Genomic DNA, 12,744 nt, shown 5'->3' on the forward strand with positions numbered 1-12,744 from the left:
ATATAAAATAAAGGTTACAATGCTGAAGGAGGTGCAAGAGCAGAGGGACCTGGGGGTACATGTGCACAGATGTTGAAGGTGGCAAGGCAGGTTGAGAAATAAGTTAATAAGGCATACGGAATCCTGGGCTTTATATAAAGAGTCATGAAGTACCAAAACAAGGAAGTTATAAATCAACCTTTATAAAAACACTGGCTCTGTTTCGATTGGAGTATTGTGTCCAATTCTGGCCACTACACTTTAGGAAGCATATGAAGGAATTAGTGAGGGTGCAGAAAGATTTATGAGAATGGTTCTAGGGATGAGCGACTTCAGTTACGTGGATAGATTGGAGAAGTTGGGCTGTTCTCCTTAGAGAAGAGAAGGTTGAGAGGAGATTTCAGTGAAGTTTTCAAAATTATGAGTGGCCTGGACAGACAGGGTTATTCTGACTGGCAGAAGGGTCAAGAACCAGAGGATGCTGATTTAAGGTGAGCAACAAAAGAATCAATGGTGACATGAGGAAAAAGTTTATTTTATGCAGTGAGTGGATAGGATCTGGAATGCACTGTCAATAGTGTAGTGGAGGCAGATTGAATCATGGCTTTCATAATGAAATTGCATAATTACCTGAAGAGAAAACAACTGCATGGTTACAGGGAAAGGGTGGCAGTGTGGGACTAGCCAAGTTGCTTTTGCAGAGAGTTGACGCAGACACGATGAGCCAAATGGCCTCCTTCTGTGCTGTAACAATTCTATGATTCTATTTCTTCAATAGCAATCATATGATTGAGCTCAATGTTATGTGTTTCTCGCTTTCAAGCACAACATCTACTAAATTTTTAGATTTTGGCAAGGTCAACCTCAATGTGATGAGACAGAGATTGTCCACAGTAACATGGGTAAATTTGTTCATGGGTAAAGTGACAGATTAGTGGGAGGTTTAAAAAAGATTTTGCGATACAGAACCAGTTTATACTCCTAAGTGGCAAGGGCACTACTTGCCAAAAAAACAACCATAAGAACGCAAAAAATAGCACTGGTCCAGGTGAATGGGAAGAGATACTAAAAACAGCAAAGGATGGCAAAACAAATAGTAAAAGCTAAATATAAAAAAGTATGAAAAGAAACTGCGAGGGATATTAAAATCAACACAAAAAACTTTTACAATATTAGAAAATAGAGGGTGGTTAAGAGAAATGTGGGCCTCTTAAAAACTGACAATGATATTATCAATGAAAATAAGGAAATGGAGGACCTGTTGAATAATAATTTTGCATCAGTATTTACAGTATAGGAAGCAGTCAGCATATCAGAAATCCCAAGGAAACACTTATTAAGAAACAGGACTCACCAAAATTAGCATAAGCAAAATAACAGTAATGAAGAAAATAACAGCACTGAAGAGTCACAAACCCCCAGGACCAGATGGCACAGTTTAAAGGAAGTGAGAATATTGCAGATGTCCCAACTTTGATCTTCCAAAGTCTATCGATTCAGGAATTGTTCTTTTAGATTGGTAAATTGTATGTCACTAGGCTATTTAAGAGAGGGAAACCAGAGAATTACAGGGCAGTTAGCCTAGCATCTGTTGTCAGGAAATTACTATAGTCTATAATTAAGGCTAGAGTGCCTGAACAGATTGAAAATTTTCAGCTGAGAGCCAGCATGGACTTGTAAAGGATACGTCACACTGACGAAACTGATTGAATTTTCTGAAGAGGTGACTAAAGCAGTGGACAGGGGAATGTCTGCGAATCTTATTTATATGAAGGCATTTCAAAGTCTCTCCTAAAGAGACTGTTAGCTAAAGTTGAAACTCATAGAATTGAGGCAAATTATTGACCTGCTTAGGAGATTGGCCAAGTGTTATGACGGAAGGTATAATGGCTAGGCACTCTGATTAGTTGGACGTGACTAGTAGCATCCCACAAGAATTTGTGTTGGGGCCTCAACTATTCAATGTATTTATTAATGACTCAGATTGTGGGACAGCCAGCCAAATATGAAAGTTTGCAGATGACAGAGATAGGTGGCATTGTAAGTAGTGTAAATGAATAGATGAAATAACAAGGAGATATTAATAGATTAAGTGAGTGGACAAAACTGTGGTGAATAGATTTCAATACAGGCAAGTGTGAAGTCATCCACTTTAGACCTGAAAAGGATAGATCAGAGGACTTTCTAAAGCTAGGAACTGTGGCGGTCCAGAGTATTAGGGATCCAAGTACACAATCTTTAAAATGCCATGGACAGGTGCAAAACATAATCAAAAAGGCTAATGGAATGCTGGCCTTTATACCTAGAGGACTAGCATTCAACAGGATGGAGATCATGCTGCAGCTATACAAAGCCCTGGTTAGGTCACACCTGGAACCCCTTAGGACCGTATTAAGACAGAACCTAAAATTGGCCTTGGAGGGAGCGCAACGCAGATTTACCAGAATGATGCCTGCACTTCATGACTTAAATATGAGGAGACATTACACAAGCTAGAGTTGAATTCCCTGAAATTTAGAGGGTTAAGGGGTGATTTGACTGAAGTTTAAGATATTACAGGGAACTGATGGATTAGGTAAAGAGAAACTATTCCTGCTGGTTGGGGGATCTAGGACTAGGGGAGACAGCCTACAAATTAGAGCCAAGCCTTTCAGAAGTGACGTTAGGGAACACTTCTACGTACAAAGGGTGACTGAAGTTTGGAACATCTTCCGCAAGTAGCAGTTGGCAGTCGGTCAATTGTTAATTTTAAATCTAATATTTAGAACATCTTTGATCAACAGAAATTTGAGAGATATGGGGAAAAAGCAGGTAATTGGAGTTAGGTCACAGATCAGCCATGATATCACTTAATGGTAGAAATGCTCGAGGGGCAAAATTGTGTGGTCCTGTTCCTATGAGCATCCCTACATCAATGAGCTTAAAATGTGTATGATGCCAGACCTCAATTAAGACTTTAGTGATATCTAAGGCAATGACAGATGTTTCATTCAACTGTTCAAGAATAGAGTTGCAGAGATGCATAACAAACACCATGATGACCAGTGGAATGATTATGCCAGAACTTTCAAAGTGATGGATAATGTGAGTTAGCAGCAGCTTTCAGCAGTTTAATAAGTACTGATGTAAAGCAACAGAGGCATATTTAGAAACGCAAGAGTGATAACCTTTTTATTAGGTGAACTTCCTAAAAATGCATTTAGCAATGCCAATGGTGGATGTGCAGAAATTACAAGCAGAGGTAAAAGTCAGCTTGAGATGCCTCAGACTGATCAAGACGGGTGCAATAGGCAGATTTTTTTTGTTAAGAGCCAGCAGAACAGGTTATGATCTAAGATGTAGAAAAAGAAAGGCTTCCATGCAACCTGGAAAGACAGTTATTGAATTTGAGATAATCTTATTGCAGCTCATTCAATGGCCAGGGCTCTTAATAAGAGATATCTGCTTCCTTGAAGTACAAATCATCGAATGGAAATGCAGCAGAACGAAGCTCTAATATTCAGTGATACAGAATGATGAGATAAAAGCTTGATTCTTCATTTAATGAAATTTTGCTCTCTTAGGAACATTCTGCCATTCAATGAGCTCATGGCTGATCTGCCACCTAACTCCATGTACCTGCCATTGCCGCTTATGCTAGTCATCTGATTATGCCGAATGGCCAGGCGGATGACCGAAATGTTTTGCTGGAGGCTTGGGAAGTGATTTTCTGTTGCCCTCTTCTTGGAAGTGGAAAAAATGTGTTATATATTTTTTTTTTAAAAAAGGAGCCATTTACTTTCGTAATTTATAAAAATAATTTCTACCAATCAGCAGCATCTGTGTCATTCAAGCAATGGCCCTGATTTTGCGGTCAGGGGTGAATTAAGTGCACTCGCTCGGGTCTGCAACCCGAACCGAAAGAACCACATCCGAGCCCGACCCGGCCAGAGTCCTTCCATTTTTCCCGCACCCGACCATCAGTTAACCTACCTTCCTTTTTTCACTTTCTTCCTTATCTGCACAAGCTTAAAATAACAAAACCACCTTTCAAGTCCAAAAAGTAACATTGGAGCCACTTACCTGAGGTGGTGCTAGAGTGTGTCCGCCCCGGCCCAAGCCCAAATGCCGGACCCGAAAGTGCAATCCGACCCAAACCCGACACGTAGTCGGGTCCAGGTCGGGTAGCCGGCCTTTACTCGCTGCTGACCTCAAAAGGAAGTTATCCACAAAGATCTAGCGATCTCCGACAGGGATTTTCCCTTTCCCAACAGCAGTTTAAATCTGGTGCCAAGTCAGGCAATGTTTTGGAGTGCAGCAGCAGTGATGACAGCAAACCCAGGAAGGCCAATCAATTTGACATATTCACACAAAGAAAGGAAGTTAAAAGCACTTAAAATCCTTCACTTTTAATTTAAATTTTCAGATAATGAAATAAATGACTATGACCGCACTAAGATAGAACTTAAAATAAAGATACAGACTTTTAAAAGAATTAATGTTTTTGGTACGAGCGACCACTCCTGTCAAAGCCTCCAATCAAAATATATGATTCTGATTGTGGTGGGAGAAAAACACTGATAATTCAATCCCGTTGCTCCACAGATCGCCTAACATATCATTTAAAACTTTCTAAAGACCCAACTGAATTGCACTATTAGCCCCTTAATGAGGCTAACCAAACCGGGTGTCTTTAAATCAACAAATTAACTCTTTAATTAGATGAACTAAATTCTTGAACACTATGAAGATATAAACACAACATTTAAAATAGAAAAAAATTAGAGTCCTTGCAAATTTACAGTCCAATGTTGCTTGAAGTCCTCCTGGAATTTCCTTCTCCAGCGAATTTCAACAATTAACGACTTGCAAACTCTTTCAATGGAATCAAGCTGACTTTAGAGTTTTTGAGGGATAAAAGATTGTCACAGTCTAACTTCCCTCTCTTCAATTTAAATTACCAGAGATGTGTGTTTTGGCCTGATGTTTTAGAATTTTGAGATATAATAATGAAACAGACTAAAATCCTATTCCTTCAGTTTAAATGGTTGAGAGCTCTTTCTTCAGGTGCCAACACCAGCCGTGTCTGTATGTTTCTGTGTCTGTGTCCTGTTAGAACAAACTGTCTTCAACTAAAAGCCAGTTCAAAACTGAATTGTAACAAATATATCGCATGAGACTCACTCCCAGTGGCTGTCCCTACAGTAACGAAAATGCACCTTGCTATAACTCCTGAGACTTGCTGGTTCTTAAAGCAATATTGATCCCTTGCAAGCCTTAAAGGCAAACCACATATTCCGGAAAAAAACTAAGGACCATGACATTTTTAAAACTGAAATTTTATTATGGAGTAATTTGACTTTACACAAATATAAAATTAGCTCCTCAGGACCAATAAGAATGTTCAGCATTATAAAGTTTGCATGCCGTTAAAAACCCAGTTCCACCTCTTTCAACGAGTAACTTTTTCAAGTGTTTTTACAGAAAACAGTGTAGAAGTGTAAGTTTTTGTCAAATCATGATTGCAATGGAGATTATAGTCTGTGGGAACATCTACAGCGCACCCTTTGGAGATGCACAGACTCTGACAGCAACTTCCGGATTGCTACATTATTCTGCGCATGGTCCAGACTCCAGATATTGTTGCCAGTTTCAGTGGAATAATGACAGCGAATGCTGACAGTTTTGCCATCATTGCCATAGCAAAATCCAGGCCAAGATTTATTAGTTGAAAAATCTTTTCATTAGCATTTGTACTCCAAATAAGAATAGTTTTCCAAGAAGGAGTCTTGCCATTAATACTCCTCCCTCAAAAAAAACTTTAAAAGAATTATTTTTAAGTGAAATAATTTCCATCTACAAATGGAGCTTAAAAATTTGGTTTAATTTCTTCCACCCGTTGGGGAATAATCCACACCTTCACATCCCTGAGGCAGCTGGTCTTATCATGACACATTTCAAAGCTGGAAGAGAGCTGTTCCACTGATGTGTCAGGTCTACCAATGGGTACTTACCATTTCCTTGTCCTAGATGCTGGTTGCAATCTGCTGCAATTTAAAATTTTCAATACTGGGCAAAGACTTTACACTTAACAGGTCAAAAATAAACAGCCAACAAGTGTAATTTTCACCGCTTGCCCACTGGTTATGCACTCTCAATACAGTTGTTAACTTGTTCATATTCTAAAATAGTGCACAACAGGAATTTGGGTCAATGCATTAACAGTGCACCAGAGAAAAATAAATCCCAGAAAGAGTCATCTATACTTACAGGTCTTCTTTTGTACAACAGATAGAGAAAATGCATCATGTTTAGAAGAAGAAACAGAGAGTTCCAGATCATTATGTCTAAAGCACATCGATAAAGTACTGCCCACACAATGAAGAGTGCACAACCTGTAAATGGAAAAAATCAAATCTAAAATCAACCTAAAATTCCCCTTCACAGAAGCAGTCTTATACAGGTGCCAAGTACAGGAAAAAATATCTAATGGGAATAGAACACATGAAGATAGCTATAAATTACTGTAGATGACATAATTATACAAACTCTTAAGGCACTCAATCTGTCTACTATTTTAACAAAGGCAGTAACCCATTTAAAATAAATGACAAAGATTACCTGCAGTCATTCCCAGGCTGTACAAAAAAAAGGTGGCTGGCAGAGAGTTGGAAGAAAGTAGCTCAACTGAACATTTATTACATTGTAAACCATGAAAGTTAAACTTGCATATTTCTGATCAGAACTCTAGAATTTTAATTGCCACCTTACACTTGTTACTGTACATTTGCAATTGAAAATTACATATTACATCACGAGAAACACTAAAAAGAAATCTTCAGAGGCTGCTTCATAATATCATTACACCTCAACCAGAACAATTCTTTTGACTTTGAGTCAATCAAAATATATATACTTTTTGCGGCTGGTTGAGTTCTGATGAAAATTCTCCAACTTGGAATGCGGGGAGTAAACATAGGAAGATGGGAATAGGAGTAGGCCATTCAGCCCCTCGAGCCTGTCCCACCATTCAATGAGATCATGGCTAATCCGCGGCCTAACTCCATATACCTGCCTTTGGCCCATATCCCTTAATATCTTTGCTTAAAAAAAATCTATCTCAAGATTTAAAATTAACAATTGTTCTAGCTTCAACTGCTGTTTGTGGGAGAGTGTTCCAAACCTCTACCACCCTTTGCATGAAGAAGTGCTTCCTAACATCTCTCCTGAACGGTCTGGTCCTCATTTTTAGACTATGTCCCCTAGTTTTAGAACCTCTAACCAGTGAAAATAGTTTATCTTTATCTAGCCTGTCTTTTCCTGGTAATATCTTGAAGACTTAAATCAGATCACCCCTTAACCTTCTAAATTCTAGCGAAAACAGGCTTAATTTGTGCAACCTCTCCTCATAACTTAACCCCTGTAGTCCAGGTATCATTCTTGTAAACCTACGTTGCACTCCCTCCAAGGCCAATATATCCTTCCTAAGGTGTGGTGCCCAGAACTGCTCACAGTACTCCAAATGGGGTCTAACCAGGGTTTTGTACATCTGCAGCATAACCTCTGTGCCTTTATACTCCAATCCTCTAGATATAAAGGCTAGCATTCCATTAGCCTTTTTGATTATTTTCTGCACTTGCTCATGGCATTTTAAAGATCTATGCACCTGAACCCCCCCAAGTCTCTTTGGACATCCACTGTACTTAACCTCTTCCCATTTAGAAAGTACCCTGCTCTATCCTTTTTTGGTCCAAAATGGATAACCTCTCACTTGCCCGCATTGAAATCCATCTGCCACAGTTTTGCCCACTCACCTAGTCTGTCAATATCTCTTTGCAATTTTATGCTATCATCCAGACTGTTTACAATGCCACCTAACTTTGTATCATCAGCAAATATGGATATATGACTTACTATGACATCATCCAAGTCATTAATGAATGTGAATAATTGAGGCCCCAACACAGATCCCTGCGGGACACCACTAGTTACATCCTGCCAATCGGAGTACTTAACCATTATCGCCACTCTCCGTCGCCTACCACTCAACCAACTTTCTAACCATGTCAATAATTTGCCTTTAACTCCATGGGCTTCTACCTTAGTTAACAATCTCTTAAGTGGGACTTTATCAAATGCCTTCTGGCAGTCCATATAAACAACATTCATAGACACTCCCCTGTCCACTACCTTAGTCACCTCTTCAAAAAATTCAATGAGATTTGTCAAGCATGACCTTCCCGTCATGATTTACTTACATTACTCGTATTATGTCCCTGTCCCCTATCGGCTATTAATTTTTTCGGGACTTCCGGCAACTTATCCTCCTTTTCAACTGCAAATACTGAGGCAAAGTAATTGCTCAACATGTCTGCCATTTCCCCATTATCAATGACAATATCTCCATTTTCAGCTTTTAGTGGGCCTACATTGCTCTTGACCACCCGTTTTCCCTTCATGTAACTATAAAATTTCTTCTTATTGATTTTGATGTCCCTTGCAAGTTTCCTTTCATAATCTTTTAGTAGCTCTTATAAGCTGCTTTGAGACCCTTTGCTGGTCTTTGTACTGATCCCATTCAGCAGGATCTTTGTTGTGTTTTGCATTTTTGTAAGCCACTTCTTTTTGTTTTATGCTATCCCTAATCTCTTTAGTTGTCCATGGCTGCTTTTTCTGTGAATTGGAGTTTTTTCCTCTCAGGGGTATATACTCGCTCTGTATTTCGTTAAATGTTTCTTTAAATATTCTCCACTGTTCTTCAGTCGTTTGACCCATTAACAGATCTACCCAGTTTATTGTGGAGAGTCTCTGTCTCATTCCAGTAAAATCAGCCTTACCTAAGTCTAAAATTCTAGTAGCTGATTCGTGCTTTTCACTTTCAAACGCTACCTTGAATGTTGTGATCACTATTTGATAAATGTTCACGCACAGTTAGGCTACTAATTAAATTTGGCTCATTACTCATAACTAAATCTAATATTGCCTGCCCTCTTGTTACATCTAGGACATATTGCTGTCGGAAACTATCCCAGACACATTCCAGAAATTCACTACCTTTCTGACAGGTGCAAGTCTGCCTCTCCCAATCTATGTGTAAGTTAAAATCCCCCACTAATACTACTCTGCCTTTGTTACACACTTGCCTAATTTATGCATTTATACAATCTAACACCTCAGAACTGCTACCAGTGGATCTGTTCACAACACCCATTACAGTTTTAGATCCTTTTCTGCTCCTCAATTCCACCCATAAGGTCTCCACTGGATGCTTTCCTGCAAACATAACCTAACTTGCCAGATGGGAAACCCACGGTATTGAGTGGAATGTCTTGGCCTAATATTTCTTCCCGTTGACTTCGATGGAGTGTAAAATTGTGCGGGGTGTAAAACCAGCTTTGCACCTGATCCCACCAGTTGCTCGATTGGCAGGATCAGTTATTATTATCCATATTCTCCATAGATGTTGCCTGGCAGGCTGAGCTCAGGAGATGATAATGACACAGTTGAAAGAGTAATCAAGACGACTACAACAAAGGAGTTGAAGGCCATTATTTAACTTGTGCTGCACTTATACCAAGTTTTAAAATCAGAATGCAAGAAAATTGCCACAATTTGGAAAATGTGGCAGACACAAAGTAATGTGATAAGTATTTTCACAACTGATAGCTTTCAATACAAGTGTATTCCTTTCCTACAACCTGAAATACCATTGTGAAATGAAATAGAGATAGAAATGAGAAATATTGGCCAGTGCACATGTATAGTAAACTACAGTATATATTTGAGTCCACTTACATTCACACCAGGTGAAGGGTATAACCCCAAAATTGCTGGCAAGTCACATATCACCAAGAATGTGCAGGTTAAAATGTCTGTGCACCAAATGGCTCCAGCACTCACTTCATCTGAAATCCTAGGATCAGATTTTTGTTTTGCTGCCCATGCCATTTTGGTACAACTGGGACACCTATTCCAGTGAATGTGGAAAGAATTTAACTGCAACACTTTGCCAATTGTACCAGGGCTGGCCTAGCCAGATGAAGCTCACAAAGCCAGACTCTTAATTTACCACTAAGTGGTTACTTGTAAAAATCACACTGTAAAAATTGCTAGGCTCCACGTCCACCTGGAACTACATGAAGTAGGTGTACAGTACATTGGGCCACCTGAAGCAGGATATAGGATGTCCAATGTCATCCTACCAGTCCAGCCTTTTACAGTCTACACCACAAACAGCCAGTGAGCAGAGTATGCCCACACACAGTGGATTTTTGATTCAGGGCAAAAAAGGGGAGCAGACCTGACAGAAACAGATTCTACCTTATAATCTCAGCCCCCAATTCCAGATTGCCTGATTTCTATGCTATTAAAAACCACAGGAATTACTTAGCCCCACAGCTTTAACAGTTAAAGCACCTCATTAAATATTTATGGAAGCCAAGGGTGTATTTCTAGAAGTTTATCACTAAATTTAAAGGTGAACAAGACTGACTCTGCGGGTGGAAATTCTGAAAAATATTAGTTTCAGTAGTTTCCGACTTGCTTTGAAAGCTGTTCTGTGATACTAAGTTCCATCTGTTGACAGCTAATCAGCAAACAATGTGAACCATCTGAATTATCCCATGGAAAGAACTTCCATACAAGGTAACCAGGTAGCAGTAACTGTCTTGAGAAAATGGCCATCCATGTTTGATATGAGAATACAACAAGCACATGTATTAAAATCACAGCAGTAGTAATGAAGGAAGGAATTGTGTTTATATAATATTTTATAGTTTCTTTTAAATTCCACATTATTTCAACTTCAGCCATCTGCTTTGTCTAGTTTCCCCATCTCATTTGCCTGACCCCATGTATCCAGCTTCCATTCTTCTGGGTGCTGGTTTCCCTTCATTTCTCCATTGTCTCCATTCCTGGCATATCCTTCTACTCTGTCTTTTAGATACCCCAATCTCCTTAGTGCAATCTTCAAACTCTAAGCATGCGACTATTTGAAGTATTAACTTTTCCACTGCACATTGTACCCTTTGACACACTGTAAGCAACGCTGCAGGCTCTCCATCAGTACTTATAAATGCAACCAATTAATCTAAATTTGAGGCAAACTTTTACCCCACCCAAAATGTCAATTTTCAGAATGGACAACAATATCCAGAGTCTAAATGCATTCTGTATTACCCTAATTTAGAAAAAAGGCGATAAGATGCAAAAACGCAGAATCCACTCAGCCCATCTTTATTAATTACTACAAACTCACTGGATTTAGATCACACTGTTACTACCAATAAATCTTGCTATGTAATCTCAGTAGGCGTGGGGTTGACACGGATTCAGAGTTTTGCCCTCTACCCCATTACAACACATTACTTACCTACACTCATCACAGCGCGAAGTAGTACCATGTGGACCTTAACGATAGTGGGAATGAACAGCCCGACGGCGAAACAGAGATTGGCGACGTGAAACACCAAGTGATGGATTTCTTTCCAATTGTCGCAGCTCTCGGTCTGATTGGAAAGCGAGTCCATCCCATTGCTGAAACCATAGCCCGCAGTAGCAGTGGTGGTGTTCGCGAAAACATAGCTGAATGCCCAGGGGTTATCCGGTGTAATGTTCATTGTGCAAAGCCTAAAAATACTGAACAGAAATATACCATCATGGTGTACGAGCACTGGTGAACACACCCCAAAGCTCTGAGCAGACCGATAAGGCCACCGGGGACTGCCCACTTTTACAACAACCCTTTTAATACATTTTTAGCACATAGAACAAAATGGGTTTTTAAAAAGGAGCGATGGCTGTAAAGCATTCTGTCGATGCGAAGGGATGCAACTTTGCAACGCGTTTAAACGTTTTCAATGGTCATTTTCAAGTTGCAGTTTACAAATCCGTCTCGGGTGATGCAGGCGGCTTTACAGATGTACACTGAGGGACAAATAGTGTGTAGTGTTGGGGCAGTGATTGAGAGCTAGCGCTGCCGTTCCCGGCTCGAAAGACAGGAGGGACATTCCACAGACTCTGCAGCTCTCCATGTTTCCTCCCTCATTCTTCCCATCGCACCGCCCCAAAATACTAACGGCTGAAAACTGTATTCCGATTATTAATTGATGCTGCAATCCTGACCCGTATCCTAGGTTAGAATTCCTCCCTGCCCCCACCCCACCCCAAAAAAATAAACGCCCTGTGAACTTTCCTTCTAAATTTATCCGCCGGGTACGTGCTGCGAATTCTCTGAGTAACTGTGTTGATATGAGGGGTGGGAGGAAGGAGGGAGAAACTTTACTTAAAATAACTTTACCTTGCCGCTGCCTGTCAGTCCCCAAAACTTTGAAAGTTGTTAGCTTTGGCTGAATAAAAATGCCTCAACCAAGAGAGGTTGTAATGCAACCGGACACGAGTGGGAGACTTTAAAAAAAACACAAACCTTCAAACGACGTTTGACTAAAATGGATATGAGTAGAGCTGCAGGAGGCACTGCACGACCATGAGCTCTGATTGACAGGCGACCTCGGAGCATGCGCGCTCTGCAGCGAGCGCTGATTGACAGGAGGCCCCTGCGTGCACTTAATGCACAGGCGCGATGCTGTCAGCAGGCTGCCCCAGTGCACAGGCGCGATGCTGTCAGCAGGCTGCCCCAGTGCACAGGCGCGATGCTGTCAGCAGGCTGCCCCAGTGCACAGGCGCGATGCTGTCAGCAGGCTGCCCTGGCGCACACTCGCATTACGCAGGCGCGGTACCTGCAGCAGTCCACCCAAGCGCTGGCGCTGACAGCAGGCTGCCCTGGCG

The 12,744-nt window shown here is 40.5% G+C and overlaps 1 protein-coding gene across 3 annotated transcripts in view; it reads right to left on the reverse strand.

Annotated features, from left to right (window-relative positions):
• bves (blood vessel epicardial substance) overlaps positions 1–12,466 on the reverse strand; it is a 49,957-nt gene extending 37,491 nt beyond the window's left edge. For 2 of the 3 annotated variants that reach the window (XM_068026959.1, XM_068026963.1), the window contains exons 1-3: positions 12,383–12,466; positions 11,330–11,595; positions 6,229–6,353 (exon numbers count right to left, since the gene is read on the reverse strand). In XM_068026959.1, the coding sequence (XP_067883060.1) occupies positions 6,229–6,353; positions 11,330–11,576 (372 nt within the window). In that variant the 5' untranslated portion in view covers positions 11,577–11,595; positions 12,383–12,466. The other variant, XM_068026961.1, reaches the window with a different exon arrangement.
• Positions 12,467–12,744: the final 278 nt, after the last annotated feature.

This window comes from Heterodontus francisci, chromosome 3, assembly GCF_036365525.1.
Source record: "Heterodontus francisci isolate sHetFra1 chromosome 3, sHetFra1.hap1, whole genome shotgun sequence".
NCBI classification, from domain to species: Eukaryota; Metazoa; Chordata; class Chondrichthyes; order Heterodontiformes; family Heterodontidae; genus Heterodontus; species Heterodontus francisci.